Below are 20,940 nucleotides of genomic sequence, written 5' to 3' on the forward strand. Positions count from 1 at the left end.
ACACAAATATAGACCATGACAAACAAACAATATTTCCAACTTGTCAGGTAAGCAATAAAGGCCAAACAACATGGTAACCATGGGTTAAGTAGAAGTCTTCTTAGAGCAGGCAGAGGGGAGAAAAAAAATAATAGCTATCCCACTAACTACACCTCCTCTTGTGTTCTTTTTTTGGGGGGTGGGGAGTTTTTATGGTTTAAGAAAGGAAATCTGGAAAACAGTGGTCAAAATAATGAAAAAGAAAGGATATTTTCAGAATACATCTTCTTTATCTCCGTTACATTACAAGGCTGTAATTATAGATGTAAATTGTACACATGATAGTTATTACTGCAGAAAGTATTTGAAAATGTGCTGTTCATAAAATAAGCATTTTCTGATAATAATCAAATAATACATGGATACAAGGAATGCAAATTCTATGTCAGAGTACAGACAACCCAGCAGGACCACCCCTGCCCCGCATACTAAGAGACTTATCTAACTGCATACCCCATAGATACACATAACTTTACTTTAAAGGTGAGCTCTTTAAGACTACAGTATATTCTGCAACTCTAATAACTTACAGAAAAAATGGCACAGAATAAAGTCATAATAAATATGCGAGAGCCAGGCTCAGCGCCCAAACTCGAAGAGTGAGCTTTATCCAGAAAATCCATCTAAATAAAAAGAAAGTTGCCAGAGACGTTGTGAGTTATAGGTGAGGATTTAATAACACCTCATCAATATAAAGTTCTGACGATGGAGAGCGCAATACCCTGAGATTGGACGCGGTGGAGATTGGATTATTCATTGTGAGGGGTTTCAGAACCCAGCTGGGAGGGTGATCAAAAGATCTCACGTCTGCTCTTCTGGTGGTCCTAATAACTCAAAGTTGGAGGAGTACGATGGTACAGAGGGATGAAGTATTTTACAGCCTCAAACACAAACAATAAAGCAAAGCAATCATTATAAACACTGGATCTAACACTATGGATTTCCTGCCAATGTTATGAATCCCAGAGTAGCAACAAGTAAACAGTGTAAACGAAATGCATAATCAGTTAATAGTGGAGGCACATTTTGTGACCACTCTCGAAAAAATAAGTTCTATGTATATGTATATACAATGAAACTTTTTAAAAGGGTTTTACCATGAAAGAAAATTTCATTTTTGTTAATTACAGTTAAGTAGAGAATGTGTTATTTTGTTATCCTGAGTATACTTAAGAAACTAGTCTTTGTGGGAACGCCCCTTTAAAGTGGACTAAATTCAAACTGTATTGAATAAAGTCTTCTGGGGGGGGTGGCTTCTCATAATGGTGGTACTGATAATTTATCTTAATAAAGGGATGGTAATCTTAGCGACTAGATCAACCAGAAACTGTAGGTCACTTTGATGTTACCACCAACACATTATCTGAGTAGACCGATCCATAAGTGGAAAGAGGGCAGTCAAACATGATGCAGCTCACCACCCAGAATAAAACAAGCGAGTACTTTTTATTTTGTTGTTTTATTGCAATAATTCCATATGACAATAACAAACAGAGATTCTATGGTCAAAACTTTTACCTGTCATTTTTTGTACAAAATCTCAGTTTATCTTTTACACTCAATTGAAGACCTAACAAAGGATTTAAGTAAATATGGATACATATCCCTCTAATGTCCTTCCCTTATGGAACTGGAAACTGTTTTTTTTACAAAGTCATTTTGTAGTCAAGAAGTTACAAAAAACAGAAGGCTCAATAATCTGAACAGAATATTAGCCAACAACTCAGTTCAGAAACTAATCAACAGCTAAAAACAAAATTGGTTATCTTCCCATGCTGGAATATGAGGAGTTTGTGATTTTCCCGGGAAAAGAGAAGAAAAAAAGTTCTGAAAAAGTGACATATGATTCAGTCCACCAGCTGCCAAAAGTCAACAACAACCGAAATAGCAATGGAATGTAACTGATCTCCAAAAGAACAAAAATATCAAATCAGGTTACCAAAACAAATAAAAACATTTACAAAATATCTAAAAACTGGTTATTTATAGCAGTTTTTGCCATGCTCCTTTTACCAAACCGTGGTTCAGAAAAATAAAGTCATATATAAAACCTTTTTTTATAAAGTTGTACTGTACAAAATATTGATCCCTGAATTCTGTTGGAATGCGGGGTGTCGGCCTCCCACCAATTCTAAGGATAGATCCATCAATACTATTTTTCCTCAACTATAGAATATTCTCCAGAGAGCAAATTCTTTAAGGGATCTATCTGGCACAGTGTAAGACCATCTAATCTAACTTTTAGATACTAGAAGTAAATCTGCCCCAGTCTTTTACATAAAACTAAATGTCGATCTACTTAGCAGTTCCTGCTCTATAACATGCTGCATGCAGATCAGACTTTATACAAGACAAACTAGGTGCTTCCTAATCTTCAGCTTTTTCTGCTAGGATTGTGCGCCTGATATCCTGCATGTGTCGCTTCCCCGCTCAGGTCCACCGGAGTTCACCTTCTTCTTCCTGGTGTATGTAAGTGCATTGTCTTGCGACACAATTTGAAAGTTAAATCCTGCACTCAGTCCGAATCGATCAGATCGTCTGATGTCTGTCGCATGAAAGCCAGGGCAGCTGCGCCAAAATCCAATCAAGTGAGACACAATGCTAGCGCAGACCCCTGTTGAATACACGTCACAGCCATGCAAAAACCGAAAACGTTGGAAAGTCTGACAAAAGCACACTGACGGACCCTTAGTAAATAAGCCCCTTTGAGCAGAACAGCTGGAAACCACTTGCACGTGTGGCATATGTGAAGCAGAAATTGAACTGTATAGCTATAACTAGGAGTTTAGCATTAGTTTTTTGCCTTTTGAACAGGCATAACCTATTACAAAAGTCGAATATTAGAATTGCCTGCATTTAACAAATATGTAGTAATGGTATGCTGTCTTGGAAGAAAGGAAGCTTTCAGGTATTGATACATACAACATAAGGTATGTCCACAATTGACAATTGAGAACACTGTGCTGTATTTACATGTATTGCCAGTGATTCCACACAGCAGCACATGGGTAACACGACAGCCAAGATGTGCTGACATGTTGTCCACAATGATGACAAGTCAGGTGGCAAATTATAGCAGACAGGCTGACCATGGATGCATGACCACTGCTGCCAGGTAGAGAATTGTCACTATGGAGAAAAAGTTTTGGTTTCTATGCAAGGTCTGTTGCTGAAAACCCTCTTTAGTCCATAAAATCGACAATATAGCAAGTCAATTATACTGTCAACTCTGGACACACAGGCACACACACTTAAATACTTAAATATCTGCTGCACATCATTAGCATAGCTGTATGTGGATCCTCAAACAATCAGCTGTCTAGCAATCTATCCATCATCATACATTGAAGTTCATAGTACACTATGGAAAATACAACTCCACCGTCGTGTGAAGCTTCACTGCGTTTTCTCAGAAAGAGAAAATACTGACCCATAATTTTAGAATAAATTATTGTATATTTTGTACAAAATGTCATGGACTACAGGCAGTCCCCAGGTTATGTACAAGATAGGTTCTGCAGGTTGTTCTTAATTTGAATCTGTATGTAAGTTGGGAACTTTTTGGGTCTCTATGACTATTGAATTTTAAAAATGTTGAGTTGTCATAAGAACCAGGATTAACAATAAATCTTAATTGCAGACACCTTTGATAAAAAGTACAGTAAATCACCAAAATCCAGAGGTCCGTTTGTAACGAAGGGCCGTCTGTAAATTGAGTGTTCTTAAGTAGGGGACAGCAGGCAGTCCCCGGGTTACGTACAATATAGGGTCCATAGGTTTATTCTTAATTTGAATTTGTATGCAAGTCGAAACTGTATATTTTATAATTGTAGTTCCAGACAAATAATTTTTTTGCCCTAGTGGCAATCGGAGTTTCAAAATTTTTGCTGTAATGGGACCAAGCATTATCAATAAAGCTTCATTACAGACACTTTATAGCTGATTATTGCAGTCTGGGACTATAGTAACATCCAGAGAGCTTCACCAGAGGTCACAGTGGGCAGAAGGGTCCATCTTCTGTAAGTAGGGGACTGCCTGTACATATAAAGATCATATGTTTGAACTATAAACTGCACAGATCGTATTTCAATTTTTGGGGAATATTCAAGAAACATAAAGTAGCATTGAATGTGACTTAATTATGTTTGAGGTTTAACTTTATGATGCTAAGAAATCTGACAATGAAATACTACAGTGTATATTTTTAGAAAAGCCTGAATTCCATAGTGCAGGTCACTATTAGTTTATTGTGGGGGTGCAACAAAGGCACCAATGTCTATAAGCTGTGCCCAAAGGTGCCACTGCACCTCTACAATGCACATGAGGTGGTTTTCTTCCAGATCAGTCTATATTGTACTAGTTAGATGGCAGAAGGGCAGATGCCTGCTCTCATGAAAGCGAATAAGAGCTGTGCCTGCAGTTCTGCCATCTGAACTATACACTACGTAATGAGGCACCTTCATCCTGCTCCATTCATAGTTAAGTGGCACACTGGCATCGCTGCATGCACCTGATTGGCAGGGGTGCTGCAAGTAGCAACCCATGACCTACCATCATTGGCCTATCCTTTGAAAAGGTTATTAGTAGCTTAAATGCCCGGAAAAACTTTTATTTTTTGTAAATAAAACTAACCTAAGAAAGCGTTTTTTCTTCTTGGCGGAGTCCTCTGGAGTCTTAAACTTTGCATCAGCCTTTTTTTCAGGGGTCTGCAGCAGAACTTGTGCAGTTTTCAACCAGTCGCTTGCCGATTTCCCACCAGCATTCACATCATTACCGATCGATGAAACAACTTCTATAGAGGAGACTGTAGGTTCCTCAGGTAAATCATCTGAAGAATATTCAACAATATCCGCAGTCTAAAACAAAATGGAAAAAGAATGTTTTTGTATGAACCATGCAAAATGCCTCTGGTAAATATGAAAACGGTGAAAACCAAATAACAGAAATGGCATTTACCAACAATAGTGTGAACATACAATGATTATATACATGAGGTGGACATTTACCTAGCAAAATGCACCAGAAACTAACTGTTGTCAACAAATCTGTTTACAACACCTTGCACCTTCTGACAAATACTAAACCACCAAATAGTACAAATGTTAGATTAGAGAGTCTTATACGAAGCTCAAAATATACGGTAATGTGAACACCAAAATACCACATCCTAGATATCAATGCATGAAATATTCCAGATAAAATAATTTACTCTTTAAATAGTACAATGGAAATGCCTGAATACAAGGAAAGAAGGGTCGGTAGTGTGTGTGGCCTTCACATGCCTGTATATTCTCCTGCAGATGTTTTTCATATGATCTCCTCCAAAACATGTATTATAGCATCAGTGAACTATTGGACAACATGGTATTGGTGGATGGAACGAGACATGCATTAGAAGGAGCACAGGGCGCACTGGACCGGATTATAGTCTCACAATGGATCTGAGGATCTCTAATGGCAGTCAGGGTACCCATGGCTAGCACATGGAGGGCTGTGTGGCACTCCAAAGAAATGCCTCTCCACAACATTACTGACCCACTGCCAAACCGGTTGTGCTGGAGGAGGTCACATGTGTCTAATGTGCTCAGTGTGAACCAGATCTCATTTGTGAAGAGCACAGGGCACCGATGTTAAATCTGACAATCTTGGTGTTCTCTGGAAACTGCCAATAGCCCTACAAGTGTTGGGCTGTAAGCACAACACTGAATTATAAACGTTGGAGCCCGTTTCTGAAATGGTGAGCAGAAACCTGGAAATTAATGGCCTGATGGAAGGTAATGTTGCAGAGCTCTGGCACTGTTCTTCCCTGCACTTATGAGGTGCTAGCGGTCCTGCTGCTGGGGTGTTGCCATCCTCTGGCCCGCTCCACGTCTCCTATTGTCCTGGCCTGTGTACTTATATCTGCTCCATGATCTGGGCACTCACAGACACAGCTAGCCCTCTTGGCACAGTTTGCCGCACTAATGTGCCATCCTTGATTAACTACACTACATTCCCTGCCTCAGAAAGTCCCCACCTCTATAAGTGATGGTCCTGCATCCAGGTACATCATTGACCAGATCTCCTCAAGTCAGGCACATGATGTCAATCACATAAGAGGAGGTGCTCAGAGGCATGGAAGCTTACCTTTGGTATTAAACTCCTCGCCTCTTTGACTTTATACACCCAACTTACATCTCCCTTCAAAAGTAGATTTTCTGGATGATACTACCAACCTGGGCCATGATAGAAACATGACCTAGAAGCTGTTCAGCTGCTTGGCAATATACTGGTAATAATTTAGTAGGTCAATTTCTGATAACAGGTTCCCTTTTACTTTTAAACAGCATTAGGAACAACCTACACTGTACAAATGTCGACAGATTGCCTTCCCTTAGATTTTCAAAATAAAAAAAAAAGATTTATCAATACTATGTAATATGTGCCTAGTTGTTCCAGGCCAGGCCTGGTCTCGATGTTGCTAACTGCAACCTGTGAAATCTTTTGCTAAACTGAGTGTAAATCTGCCGTTATTTATACATACTTATTTTTTCAGTACAGGTGGTCACCTGACTTGCAGACAACCCCTAGTTAAAGATGGACCTCTCTGCACACTGTGACCTCTTGTGAAGCTCTCTGGATGCATTACTTTAGTCCCAGGCTGCAATGATCAGCTGTAAAGTGTCTGAAATGAAGCTTTATTGATAATCCTTGGTCCAATTACTGCTAAAAATTTTGAAAATCCAATTGTCACTGGGACAATAAACTTTGTCTGGATCTACAATTATAAAATATACATTTTCGACATACATATATCCAACTTAAGAACAAACCTTCCTTTAGTAGAAAAACAGCTCAAATTATTAAAAAAAAGTTGCTTTATACACAAAAGGACAACTTTTAATCATCATATAACATTAGCCTACAGCACCCAGTGTGTTCTAAGGTAAAAAAGAGACAGATTTCCCCATATCAGACTCATCCAAAACTATATGGGGAAAAAAAAACACAAATATTTTTAGACTTCAGCATATTCTGAAACATTATTCCTGGAAAACAAACCCCAATGTCCTTTATTGATTTTACAGCTATTTATATAAAACCTAATTTAAGCTTCTGTTGCAATGTATTCCGCAAATTACCTTTCCTAAATATCTAACCTCAGTCTCAAGGAATTTCCAGCCCTAATTCCACAAAAATTCCAAGCATAAAGTAAAACCTTTGAGACAGAACTTTTATTTACTGTATTCAAGACTCATTTAATGAATTCATGCATGACAGAAGACTACTGCTGCACAGATGTTGGGATCATAAAAGGTATAGATATCTAGATTTTCCCCTTTTTTGGTAAAGAGAAAAACACAATATCCATGAGGATGAAGCAATATCTTAGGTGTTCAAAACATGTTCTCTATTGGTCATCTCTAGAGGCAACACATTAACGGGACTTACCAAATACAGTAAATAAACAAATAACTAGACATTGTACAAACAGGACCATTTTAAAACATCCCTTGTGGAGACACTAACTTTTTTTCGCAAACATGTGCATGATAACAAATTTACTAGGACACAAACTAACATGATCACGAGTCATAAACACAAACCTCACCTCTTTGTCTCTTAAAAGGAACCTATCAGCATAAATTAACCTAACAAACGATTAGCAGTAGTTGTTGAGAAGCTTTACACCTAAGGTCATGTTTGTTTCCTGGCCCAGTGTGGTAGCATCAGCCAGAATACAAACTTTGTAGTAAGATGTAAATTGGATGTATAAAGTCTTGGAGATGGATAGCTGAGCACTGAAGTCAAGCTCTCCTGCATCAGAATGCCCCTTCTGCTGTAATGGACATCATGCACCAGACTTTTAGATAGTGGGTTAGTGATATCCCTGAAACCAAGCTAATGAAGGAGGCGTTTTGAAACAGGAAGAGCTTGACCTCTGTAATAAACTCTCAGCCTCTGTGACTTTATGCAACCATTTTACATCTCACTTCAAAGTAAATTTTCTGGATGATGCCACCTAACTGGACTATGAAATAAACTGAATCTGGAAGCTATTAAGATTCTTGTCAACAAACTGATGGTGGGGCATTAGGTAAATTTTTGCTGACAGGTTCCCTTTAAGCCATACCACCCCAAATGTTTTAGAACACTTAAGTATTACAGACATAGGCTACACACACACGTGCCCCTGCTGGACCGTAGCACGGCGGGCACACGTCGGCGCCGGGGAGAGGAACATGCCGCCCGTCAGCGTATGCCGAACATGTGCTGCACCGTACCGCTCCATACGGCACCGGGTTCCCATTGCCGGCCTGTGGGGGACGCATATCCAACATATATACGTCGCCGTATATACTTCCCCCAACGGCCGTGTGAATGAGGCCATAAATATTCTATAAATATATGCGGAAGAAAAAACGGGAGATTCTCCTCTTTAAAACCTATTTCCAGATGCCACAATTTAGTAGTTTATTATCTGTATTATTTTGAGACAAAGACTGTAGCAAATAATAATAATAATTCTTTATGTATATAGCACACACAGATAATGCAGAGCTTTAGAGTTTGCCAAATCATCCCCTGTCCCCAATGGGGCTCACAATCTAATCAACCTACTAGTATGTTTTGGAATGTGGGAGGAAACCGGAGGACCCGGAGGAAACACAAGCAAACTTGCAGAGAACATACAAACTCTTTGCCTATGTTGACCGGGATGGGACTTAAACCCAGGACCCCAGTGCTGCAAGGAAGAATATGTCAAGACTGGTGAAATCATGATTCCCTGACAACGAAGGAGAGTTGCTTGATTTGCCCCACAGGCCCCAGACCTCAACCCAATAGTTGTGGTTACAGTAGAAGAAAAGTAGTTACATTAGTGGTTACAGTAGAAGAAAAGTAGTAATACAGGCAGTCCCCGGGTTACATACAAGATAGGGTCTGTAGGTTTGTTCTTAAGTTGAGTTTGTATGTAAGTCGGAACTGTATATTTTATCATTGTAATCACAGCCAGAACTTTTTTGGTCTTTGTGACAATTGGATTTTAAAAATGTTGGGTTGTCATAAGAATCAATATTAACACTAAAGCTTCATTACAGACACCTGTGATAACTGTTTCATCTGTTTATTGTAGCCTAGGACTAAAGTAAAATAAATTACCAATATCCAGAGGTCCGTTTATAACTATGGGTCGTATGTAAGTCGAGTGTTCTTAAGTAGGGGACCGCCTGTACTACTAATACAACAAGATCCTTGGGAGGGGGTGGCTATATCCATCTCTATACAAAGATAGATATAGTCCCACCCCCAAAGAGCTTGTTATACATAAAAAATAATAATTAAATGTACAATAGTCCCTATGATGCCAGCACGAAAAAAAGTGACCTCAGAAGATTGTAGCCAGCTCTCGACTAGGTAGTGACCCTTAAGCAATGGACACGTTTAGCAACTTGTCATTCTGGCTTGGAAATTCCCAGGTTATCAAGTTTCTTAAAACAACTAGAACAATTCAGTTTACTTAACATGAAAAAATAAGCAGTAGCCTCAGTTTTACCCCAAGTACAAACCACTCCTTGGTTGACTGAGTAATGGACTATACATTTCAAACATAGCTATACCTTATCAGCCATAAATTATCTTACATACAGGAACATTGCATTGGGTGCAATAAGGAAATATCAAATCCCCAGGCAGAATAAAGCCATTGTCCATGACATTGTTTACATGAGACGCATACATTTCCCACAGCTCTTTTTTTTCAGTGTCCTTAAATGATCTATATAAATTTGTGCTGATGACAGAGATTTAATGATAAGAACAACCAAGAACCATCATTTGAAAAGCGCTACAGAATTTGATGGTGCTATATAAAGATTATTATCCTAAAATAAAAGGAAATCTATTATTTAATATTACCTTTATTAACTGTTACTGCAAGCTCATGGATTGAAGAAATATGATGATATAGATTATATTTGCAATTGAAGCAGAAGTGCTTTTGGGGAGCATTACTAGAGCCCCTCCAGGCAGGATTGGCTCCAGGTTTCAGTAGGCCCCCCGGGGCGACAGAGTCTCAGTGGTCCCCTTTGCAGTGAACTCGCGGCATTGAAAAATTCAGGAACTACATCAGTCTCCTGATCCCTAAAATATTCCCTAGTATATGATCCCAAACAGCCCCCTCATGGTTATTTAAAAAAAAAAAAAAAAAACACATGGATTCATTAGACACAGCCCCCTCAACCCCATGGATTCCTTATGTAAAGCCTTATGTGCCTTTTACTCAAGCTTAAGCCGAGTTTTTCAGCACAAAACTTATACTCGAGTCTTTAAAAAAAATTAACACTGTACTCACCTTTCCAACGCCCCCTGTAGGTCTTTTTCTTCCTTCCAATGCTCCAGTGCCTCTTCGGGTCCTTTCGCTCCTTTTCGAGTGCCTCTGCTCCTCTTCGGGCCCGCTTGCGATGCCACTGGCTCACAAACAATGACGCCGGCAATTGTGTATGCCAGCTCAGTGCGAGGACCCAAAAAGAGCCGAATGAGACCGAAGGACCCAAAGAGGATCCGAAGCAAAAAGAAGACCTACGGGGTGGGGGGTAACGGAAGAGTATAGTTTTATTTTTTTAATTAAAAGCTTGGCATACTCGGGGCAGGGGCTGACAGGCTATATACTACAGGGGGCTGGCAGGCTATATACCAGGGGAAGGGAACCTATGGCTCGGGAGCCAGATGTGGCTCTTTTGTTGGCTGCATCTGGCTCTCAGACAGATCTTTAATAAATAGTAATGGCTGCTGTGTCTCAGACTGATCACTGGACACATGCAGCGATGTTACTGCTGCCTGTGCCCTTTGTTCAACCCAGGCGCCATTGCCTAAGCCTGGGTCAAAGAGTAGAGCATGGTAGCGATGAGGAGCTGGCTGTGACTACTTATCTACTTGGAGTATGTGCTGGGTCTACCCATCTACTGGGAGTATGTGTTGTGGCTACCCATATACTGGGGGCATGTGCCGTGGCTACCCATCTACTTGGGGACATGTGCCGTGGCTACCCATCTACTTGGGGACATGTGCTGTGACTACCCATCTACTTGGGGACATGTGCTGTGGCTACCCATCTACTTGGGGACATGTGCTGTGGCTACCCATCTACTTGGGGGCATGTGCTGTGGCTACCCATCTACTTGGGGCATGTGCTGTGGCTACCCATCCTCTGGCAGTTTGTGCTGGGACTACATATCTACTGGGAGGCATGTGTGTCAGGATTTGGAGTAGTGAACCCCCTGGACCACTGCAGACAATGGAGTATGTAGACACCTGGGACCGGAATCTAAATGGCACCTGGTCTTCACCAGAGCCAGCCGCAAAGCAGGATGGTATTGCTGCAGCGTGGTACCATCAGGTCGATCCCCAGGCGCGACTTGTCCACGGTGGCAGCCAAGGTCGAGGTACAGGATCTCTAGCCAGTCTCGTGGTCAGGAACAGGCAGACGTTCAAGGCAGGTGGCAATGATGTGAGGTTGGGGACGGAGCAAGAGGTCAGGGCTGGCAGCGAAGGAACAGATCAGGAACAGGTCCAGGGTCACAACGAGAGGTCAACACTTGGGAAAAAAAACAGCGCCAATCAGCGGCGCACTGGCCCTTTAAATATGTAAGTTCCGCCATGCGCGCTGGCCAGCCAGGACGGGAGCCAGAAAGTGGTGAGTTGAGTGAGCTCGGAAAGGAGCGCCGCCACGGAGAGGGGCACGGGTGTGCCTGTGATCCGAGAAAGATTGCAGGAGCACCCATGACACTGGGACTACCCATCTACTGGGGGGCATATGCATATGGTACAGCTCTTAAGGAATAACATTTTAAAATATGTGGCGTTCATGGCTCTCTCAGCCAAAAAGGTTCCTGACCCCTGCTATATACTGTGGGGGTCTGGCAGACTATATACAGCGGGGGGCTGGCAGGCTATATACTTGGTGGACAGGGGCTGGAAATCAGTCTAATTATTCATACATTTCCAAGAGGCACAATAGTGGAACGGCACAGATTCTCCAGGATTATTAAAGTATGAAAAACACAATGTTAAAAATGCTAAGTTATGGAGTTTCTAGGGTTCAAAAACCGGTAATTACTCACCGGTAATTGTGTTTCCTTGAACCACGACAGCACCCAACCAGAGAGAGGGATCCGCCTCCAGGGACAGGAAACCCAGACTTCAAATTGTGCGGCACGCCCCATCTCCTTCAGTGGATTACAGAGACTGTATGGGACTTAATGTTCTTGATTAATTCTGACCACCGTATCATTCAGTATCACTTTCAATGAGAGAATCTCACACCTCTGTGACACACACATAACGCTGAACACCCAAGTGTGAAAAGAATTTACAAGGGAGGGAATAACCAGGGTGCTGTCGTGGTTCAAGGAAACACATTTACCAGTGAGTAATTACCGGTTTCCCAATCTCACCACGACAGCACCCAACCAGAGAGAATAACATAGATGAAATCATTAGGGAGGGATAACCGAAGAAAGAACTCTTCGCCCAAAGGAAAGTTCCTGTGCACCTACTACATTTAGCCTATAGTGCCTGTAGAAAGTGTGCGGAGAAGACCAAGTGGCAGCCTGACAAATCTGATTAACTGACACCTCTCTAAATTCTGCCCAAGAGGAAGAGACTGCTCTAGTGGAATGGGCTTTTAGACCTTCTGGTATCGGCTGACCGGCTGCTACATAAGCGGAGCTAATGGCTTGCCTAATCCATCTAGCTATAACTACCGCTGAGGCCTTTTGCCCCCTATTCTTGCCACCAAAAAGAACAAAAAGATTTTCAAATCAGATTTTCTCCAATCTCTAGTCCTATCCAAATAAAGCTCAATGGCCCTTTTAACATCTAATTTGTTAAACTCCCTTTCCCTATCCGTAGAAGGGTTACTACAGAAGGATGGGAGCCTGATCTCCTGGGATCTATGGAATCTAGAGACTACCTTTGGTAAAAAGGCCGGGTCTGTCATCAGAACTACCCTGTCATCCAAAATCTTGAGAAAAGGCGCTCTACAAGATAGAGACGATATCTTCCCTACAGGAAGTGATTGCTACCAAAAATACGACTTTAATGGTCAACCACTCTAGTGAACAAGACTCCAGGGGCTCCAAGGGGTCTTTTATCAGATAATTTAATACCAGAGTGAGGTCCCAGGGGGGCACCGTACATCTCCTAAATGGGGTCATACGAGATGCCGCTTTTATGAACCGAGATATCCAGGGATGAGAGGCTAAAGGGGACTCAAACAGGGAGCTAAGGGCAGAAATCTGAACTTTAAGGGTGGCAGGTTTTAGGCCCTTATCCAATCCTGCTTGCAGGAAATCTAATATCTTAGCTATATTTGGATGAGCTAAGTCTATTTTATCCGGAGAACAAAAATCTGAGAAAACTCTCCAGACCCTGAAATAGATTTTAGAGGTAACTACCTTTCTACTCCTCTGTAGGGTTGTAATTACCTTGTCCGAGAGGCCTTTTTCCCTCAAGATGCGCCTCTCAAATTCCAGGCCGTCAGATGGAGGTTCGCAATCTGCGGGTGGAATACTGGGCCCTGGGAGAGGAGATCGTGACTCTCTGGGAGGATCCAAGGGTCTGATATCGATAGATCTCTCAGTACTGAGAACCATGCCCTCCTGGGCCAGAAGGGGGCTATAAGAATAACTCTGGCCTGGTCTTGCCGTATTTTCTTCAGAACCCTTGGGAGAATAGACAGGGGTGGAAATGCATAGGCTAGGCTGAAGTTCCACTTGATTGAGAAGGCATCCAGACTTAAGGATCGGTCTCTCGGGTCTAGGGAGCAGAAGAGCCTGACCTGTCTGTTCTTTCTTGTGGCGAATAAATCTATCTCTGGTTGACCCCAGAGTCTGGTTATCTTGGAGAACACCCTCCGATTCAGGGACCACTCTCCTTGACGTAAAAGATGACGGCTTAGGAAGTCTGCCTGCAGATTGTCCTTGCCCCTTATATGTACTGCCGATATTGATCTTAGATTGGCTTCCGCTAGCTCTAGAATCTGATCCGAGAGGCTCATTAAGGACCCGCTTCTGGTACCTCCCTGGCGATTCACGAACGCCACCGCTGTGACATTGTCCGAGGCAATCTTCAGGTCTGTCCCCCGAATCATCGGCAGAGCTTGTCTGATTGCCTGCAGGATGGCTTCTAGTTCTCTGTAATTTGAGGACTTCTTCCTGGATTCCTCGTTCCATGACCCCTGGAATAGGAGGCCCCTGACCTGGGCTCCCCAACCCGTAGAGCTCGCATCCGTAATCATGGATAGGGGGTTCTCCTCTCTCCAAGGCCTGCCTGCCTGGAGGTTCTCTTCTCTTAGCCACCATCTCAGGGAATCCAGGATCTGTTGGGGAAGAGTAATCCTCTGGTCCAAGGAGGACTGGTCCCCCCTCCAGTTCTCCAACATGAAGAGCTGTAAGGGTCTTGCGTGATACATCGCCCAAGGTACCCCTGGAATTGCAGCTGTAAAGAGACCCAGAGTCCTCATAATGTCCCTTATGGTAGGGGATGGCTGTCTGTACAGTTTCTCCACCGAGGCTACTATCTTCACCACCTTGTCCTGAGGAAGGAAAGATTTCTGCTGAGTGGAATCTAATGTGATGCCGAGAAATACCTTTGATCTGGCCGGAGTAAGGGAGGACTTCTTCAGATTTACCATCCAGCCCAGGCGATGTAGAATCTTCATTACCTCCTTTATCAAAATCTGTAACTTCTCCGCCGAACCTGCGATCAGCAGGAAGTCGTCTAGATATGGCACAAAGGTGCCCTGATATTTTCGTATGTAGGCTCCCATTTCCGATATTAGTTTTGTGAAAACTCTCGGTGCTATCGCCACTCCAAAGGGTAGAGCTCTGAATTGGAGGTGCTCTATCTTGCCGTCCATCATCACTGCCACTCTCAGGAATCTCTGACTGTCCGGATGAATAGGGACGTGGTAATATGCATCCGCTAAGTCTATGGAAGCCATAAAACAATCCTGAAAGAGCAGGTTTACTGTTGACCTTATCGATTCCATCTTGAATTTCTCCACTTGTAGGTAGCAGTTTAGTGGTTTTAAATTTATAATGGTCCGGAATGTGCCGTCCGGTTTTTTTATAAGGAACAGGGTTGAATAAAATCCTGTCCCTCGATCTTGCAGTGGCACCCGCCGAAGCACCTCCTTTCCCAGTAAGGATCTTACTTCGGTCTCCAGAGCCTGTTTTTCTGCTCTTCCGGCCACTGAGGTTATCTTGAAACGCTGTGGGGGAGGGGATAGAAAAGGTAATTTTAGGCCATCTTGTATGATCCCCAAAATCCACTTGCTCCCTGTAATCTTGCTCCACTCCTCCTTGAACAGGGAGAGCCTTCCCCCCACAGGACCCCTGGCGTCATTGCTGACTCCTGTGTGGGATCTCCTTTTAAAACTCCCGCCTCTGACGTCACACTCCACGTGGACGCTGAGCGGTGCGCCACTTCCGGTCCCCACCGGAAGTGGAGTCGGCGCCATTTTCTGGAAGACCACTGCAGTGGGGAGGACCTGCGCTCAGCCGCCCTCCTACACGCGCCTCCCTCCAGGATCGGAGGCGCGCCGGAGCCCGTCTGCACCCACAGACTGCGCTGCACCTCGCAGCATTCACATGCGCACCCCGCCGAGTGAGCACCCTCCGGTAAGCCTCGGCGGGGGATCTTGTGCAGCCACCTGGGGGTACCTGGGACTCCCATTCCCCCCTTACCGCGACTCCTTGAGCCTCACCGAGACTCACTGGATCCCCCGTCAGGGACAGGAAACCACTGAAGGAGATGGGGCGTGCCGCACAATTTGAAGTCTGGGTTTCCTGTCCCTGGAGGCGGATCCCTCTCTCTGGTTGGGTGCTGTCGTGGTGAGAGGGGGAAAAGCTCTTTAACAATCATTGTTGTGTGAAGGGGCCTTTATTAAGACCAAAACAAATAAAGCCCACAAGTGCAAAATGGGCAGGGGTGATGTGCCAGATATGCATACGGATAAGATTTAAATTACTCTGGATCCTCTCTGGAATTGCCATTTTAGCACTTGTCTGCATCATGGCTACTGTCTACCAAACCACAATTGCTCCCTGTATATTTAGAACTACTCAGGATTAGAATACTACTTCACTTTCCATGTGGACTAAAGAGTCTAAAAAGAGTCCTGCTAATTTAAATTCTCTTTTTAATATTACATTTAGGCCTCATTCATGACCGTGTGCTCAACTGGGCCAAATCATAGCCACAATTACGGTCAAGGTGTGCATTGGGCCTTAGTACCAAATTATTACTCTTTGTTCTAAACAATCAATAATAAGGATGATCTTAACAGGGACAAATACACCTCACATTTCAATACAGGCAGTCACCCAGTTATATTCAAGATAGATTCTTTAGGTTTGTACTTAAATTGAATTTGTATACAAGTTGGAACAGGTATATTTTATAATTGTAGCTCCAGACAAAAAAATTTTGTCACAGTGACATTTGGATTTTCAATATTTTTTGCTGTCATGGGAACACGGATCAATAAAACATCATTACAGACACCTCACAGCTGATCATTGCAGTCTGGGACTAAAGTAATCATCCAGAGAGCTTCACCAGAGGTCACAGTGGGCAGAGAGGTCCGGTTCATAAATCATACAACACGGCTTCTATCAATGCAATGGAAGGTAATTCGGTAGTATAATCAGGAGTTCCTCACACTCCATCATAAGTCCGTCTGTAACTAGAGGTCATCTAGCTTGGGTGTGTTGAAGTTGGGAACTGTAGCCTGTATTTTTGACACTAGCCTAAGTAATTACAACATCTTCTATATACTACATTTGTCATACTATAGGTCAGTGATGGCGAACCTTTTAGAGGCTGAGTGCCCAAACTACAACCGAAATCCACTTATTTCCTGTGAAGTGCCAACCTGGAATTTTAATCTGTAACTTATTGCTACCTGTTCTTCCACATCTTTAAATTGTATCGGCTGCTAGAGGCCACCAGTTGAAAGAAGGAGGACACATTCAGATTATCATTGTAGCTTCTCTCCAGGGTCTTTCTGTAGAGGAAGAATGGTGGGTCCAGCAGTAGGACCTCCAAAGATAATGCAGCTCTGTCAAAACCTTCTCACTTTTCCCCGCAGTTCCAAACAGCCAATGAAGTGTCGAATATCGCTGAGAGCAGCATCTCTTAATTTGTCTGGGACTGCAGGAAGATTCAGTGTTTGGTGAATTCTGTCCTGGGGTGATGGCCTGAGTGCCCATAGAAAGGGCTCTGAGTGCCACTTTTGGCACGCGTGCCATAGGTTCGCCACCACTGCTACAGGTTTCATTGTTGAAGTAAAAAATAAAAAACAAACTATAAAATTGTCAACACAATGCAAAAAATTATACATTCTTCTGGAATAATCCCCTCTTGGGAGGAACAAAGCATGAATGATGCAGTGAATCTTTCTTACAGTACATGAAACGACATTTACATAAAACAATGTTGTGCATCTATTACTAGATAATAAAGATACATTGGCTTACACCTTTATAATGTCTTTCACATGGCAAGAGCTGCAAAGCTCAGTTGCTATTTGCCATACAAACTTGTGAAAGTACAGTGATGATCAGACGTCTTGTCTTTCACGTATCTCAAGACAATCACAAGTTGTACCAACTGTCCATGTCTGCCTCAATCATTTCTGTAAGTTAAACCACAATTTCTCCGGATAGTTCCTCAATTTAAAGGGTGGTGACACCGCGATGATGCAACGTGTTAAGCTCCAGATCCTATACACAATGACACATAGGATGAACTCCGGTCAACCATCTCCAAGCAGGAAATTGCAGTAGCCACTTCCTTGTGTGTTGGAGAAGGAAGATGCTGGTGTAAGTAATCTTCTGTCCTTAGGTATATGAAGAACAACGGAAGTGGGGATGTAGTAACACTAAAAGAATATAGGCACAAATGTAAACTACCAAAGATTTTTTTTTTCTTTTTGTTAAGCTTGAGAAATATTTGGGTGCAGAAGTATATGGGTGCATTTTGTGAACCAACAGATGTGAAAAATGTGTAGTTAATATATTATTCACCATTTTAAAAAAAAATCATATTCACCATTATTTGAATAGTTTTAGGACTATGCGATTGTGATCTAAAACAACTAGAATCTATTGTAGTATATGATGTGTTAGGCTTTTTGATTGAATTAATTTTTCAGTCAAAAACTTCAAAATCACACATTTTTTGCTTTATCTATTTGCACACATATACATTGGTACACAGAGGATTATAACACCCAGATAATTACACTCCTGATTGTAGGCTATAAAAAGTACAACTTCCTCATCCACTCCCCCATGTTCCAATAAACAATTTGCGGGAGGACAAGCCTGTGACTCACAGGACACCAAAGTAAAGGTGTCAGAAAGTATGACGTGGGCTATCTCCACCATTTGTTTATCCACATTTCCTGTTATAACTGATAAAATACACCTTGAAAAGTGATAACAATTGTCAGAACAATTCTTCCATTCATAAGTAAATACTGTTAAATACTGTAAATGGATTGTGTTCCTGACAGAACGTGTGACTTACAACCTTACGGTTGCCTCCAATGGACTGCACATACACACTCATAAAACAACATACAGTAACTACAAACATGCAAAATGAATATGGATTTTCTTTTTTTTATCTTTAAACAAAAGTGTATTCTCTGTAGATGAACAAGCAGTAAATCAATAAGGGACTTTAGACACCAAGAGAAATTTAACCCTTATGCACACAAACGTTTTTATCTATGTGCCATCACGTGATTCAACGGAAAGCATATGGATAAAGTAATTTCTATGGACACCCCCATGTGAGCCAACTGGCAGAGTCACAAAACTCAGAGCAGGTCCTTTCGCTGCCCATGGTTGTCTGCTTTGGCAGATATTAATGTGGTCATCATTGGTTGAAGTCGGCCTACACAGGTCACATAGAAAGGACTGGAGATCCGATATTTTATTAAAAAAAGAGGACATTGCATCACAGAAAGGTGCACATGCCCTAACATTGGATACATGCTGGGCCAAAATTTTGGTGCATGGTTATAGAACGTTCCTTACTTGTACCTAGGCTGATATCATAAAAGCTAGTCTCCATCTAACAGCTTATGAAGGACTAAAAATTAGAGAAAGCCTAAAAAGGGAAATATCTTTGCATATAAATCTGATATATAACCTGTATACAGGTGGTCCCCACTCCTAGTTACAGACTAAACTCTCCCCCATGTGACTTCTCTAGATGCTTTACTTTAGTACCAGGCTGCAATGATCAGCTGTGAGGGTGCGTTCCCATGTTCAATTTTTCAGACGCAGTTTTTGAAGCCAAAAACAGGTGTGGAACACAATGGGGGAGAACATGTCATTGAGAGAAGCTGCTCCTCCTCTTTTTTGAATGCACCCTAAGGTCTCTTTAATGAAGCTTTATTGATGATCCTTGTTCCCAGCAAAAAGTTTGAAAATCCAATTACAACTGGGACTTAAAAAACATTTTGTCTGGAAATACAATTATAAAATATTATAGAAATAAAAAGAGTGTACAAAGGGGCACTATAGGGGGTCTTCATGCAAGGAAAAACAAACTGAAAAGTAAATTTACTACGCGGAGAAATGACGAGATATATCTTAATAGTCTTTGTGGTGGAGCTCAAACATATTAGGAAAGTCCATACACAAATATCTTCAAACGTTTAGAAAAACCAGAGAAGAGAAAAAGTTGGCACTCACTACTTCTTTAAAATTTCCTTCTTTATTTATTCATCTTAAAATGGCATACACACCAGGAGAGAGAGTAGCTAGTAAGGATGCATTCTTTTACAGGGACCACTCGTTTCGCACTAGTCCTAGCGCTAAACGCATCCTTACTAGCTACTCGCTCTCCTGTTGTGTATGGAAGTTTTAAAGTAGTGGCGAGTGCCAACTTTTTCTCCTCTCTGGTTTTTCTAAACAATTTTAAAATATACAGTTCCGACTTACACACAGATTCAATTCAAGTACAAAGCTACAGAACCTATCTTGTACTTAACCTGGAACTTCCTGTACTATGGAAAATTTTACTCCACATATACATAGAATATACCAGGGATTAAAAAAAAGTTTCTTGATTGGTCAGGTACACTTTAATACTTGTATCTGCTTTTATACTAGAATTGGGTTGAAGTCATCCACATAAGCACAGTTCCTAAAGAAACAAAACCGTCACGCTCCTAGTATATGCTCATGCTCCCCAAACGTGCATCAATTCATGCAAGACACTGTATTTTGTCTCCATTCCCAACCACTAGCACCGTGGTCTGTGTTACCTATTTTTTTGCTTGTATTTTTAATTAATTATCCTTTTGATAATGTTGTATATTACCACTATAGTGTTCAGGTTATGTGCCACCATTAGTGGACAACATATAATGGTTTTTCAACAATTTAACGAAAATGCTGAGCATATACACTACTCCTCTCATAAACAAACAGCTGGAAACAATTGCTACCCTATTATGTATCCACTATTACAATTTGGCGGGCTGTGGAGGGTATGCTGATACATGAGCACAGTATGCTGATCACATAAGAGGGTATTTTTAGAGCAAATAGCAACATTGTATGTCACAGAACAGAAAATGTGCTCAAAAGCCAAGTAAATAAATACTTAGCAGTAGCTCAAGTCACATATCTGTTCTTATTTGTTAACCTGCTTCTTTTCCAGGTTATCTTGCTCTTGCTAAGAGATACCCAAAAGGACAATATCCATTCTTATATGCGAACCACTGGTTACTATTATAATAAGAAGAAGAATTCCTTCATTTATATAGCATACACAGATTAAGCAGCGCTACACAGAGATCGCCAAAATGGTCCCTGTCCCCAATGGGGCTCACAA

The 20,940-nt window shown here is 41.8% G+C and overlaps 1 protein-coding gene across 3 annotated transcripts in view; it reads right to left on the reverse strand.

Annotated features, from left to right (window-relative positions):
• Nucleotides 1-20,940, reverse strand: part of SPIDR (scaffold protein involved in DNA repair) — a 259,050-nt gene that overhangs the window by 195,624 nt on the left and 42,486 nt on the right. For all 3 annotated transcript variants that reach the window (XM_072151951.1, XM_072151952.1, XM_072151950.1), the window contains exon 6: nucleotides 4,672-4,895. In XM_072151951.1, coding sequence (XP_072008052.1) covers nucleotides 4,672-4,895 — 224 coding nt within the window. The remainder of the gene's footprint in view (nucleotides 1-4,671; nucleotides 4,896-20,940) is intronic.

This window comes from Engystomops pustulosus, chromosome 5, assembly GCF_040894005.1.
Source record: "Engystomops pustulosus chromosome 5, aEngPut4.maternal, whole genome shotgun sequence".
Lineage (NCBI taxonomy): Eukaryota > Metazoa > Chordata > Amphibia > Anura > Leptodactylidae > Engystomops > Engystomops pustulosus.